This window comes from Bison bison, unplaced genomic scaffold, assembly GCF_000754665.1.
Source record: "Bison bison bison isolate TAMUID 2011002044 unplaced genomic scaffold, Bison_UMD1.0 scf7180017500550, whole genome shotgun sequence".
NCBI classification, from domain to species: Eukaryota; Metazoa; Chordata; class Mammalia; order Artiodactyla; family Bovidae; genus Bison; species Bison bison.
The window spans coordinates 1-556 of record NW_011393353.1 but is presented as its reverse complement, the minus strand read 5'-3'; the positions used below and the strand labels follow the sequence as shown (position 1 = coordinate 556).

The following is a 556-nucleotide window of genomic DNA, read 5'->3' as shown; positions in this document are numbered from 1 at the left end:
TTTTCTGCTCCAGCCAGCGTTCTCTAGCCAGGTGACTTATTGAACTTGCTGCAGAACTGAAAGCATGAAGTCTCTTGTCTACTTTCATAATTAGAGGTGGTGTTAGTCTTCTCATTTCCGGCCAAATGGATCCGACCACACTTTCAACCCTGGTGGCTGCACGTCTTCTTGAACAATACCAGCTCGATTTATGGCTTGTTCCTTCTTGTACTCCTCCAGCCGCATTAAGGGCCGGAAGTAGATGGGGTAGAAGGCGGCGCCGATCAGGGAGATGAAGCCGCCGAAAATGAGAGCAGTGCGCAGGTTCCGGGACATGGCTCCAGCCGGGGCTACCCGGATTCTCCGAGTGCCCGGGACTCTCCAAACCCGGCTCCCGCCGGCTGGGCCTTGACCCCGCTCGGAAGAGCTGCTTTACTTTAAATATTAACTGTTTCAGAAGCACAAGTTGAAAGACATTTCAGTCATACAGAGTTATTGCTGTACTGAATATTTACATGGGAGTTTTGCACCTTTATCTTTTCTTAGGCTGAATCTTCTACTGTGGCAGTATTTATTG

The 556-nt window shown here is 49.5% G+C and overlaps 1 protein-coding gene across 1 annotated transcript; it reads right to left on the bottom strand.

The window, feature by feature from the left end:
• Window positions 1–6: 6 nt before the first annotated feature.
• Window positions 7–538, bottom strand: LOC104994435 (small integral membrane protein 20). The gene has a single exon (XM_010848036.1). The coding sequence runs from the start codon at window positions 313–315 to the stop codon at window positions 112–114; it is 204 nt and encodes a 67-aa protein (XP_010846338.1). The 5' UTR covers window positions 316–538; the 3' UTR covers window positions 7–111.
• Window positions 539–556: the final 18 nt, after the last annotated feature.

Coding starts and splice junctions, on each gene's coding strand:
- LOC104994435 (XM_010848036.1), bottom strand. CDS start 315: ATGTCCCGGAACCTGCGCACTGCTCTCATTTTCGGCGGCTTCATCTCC.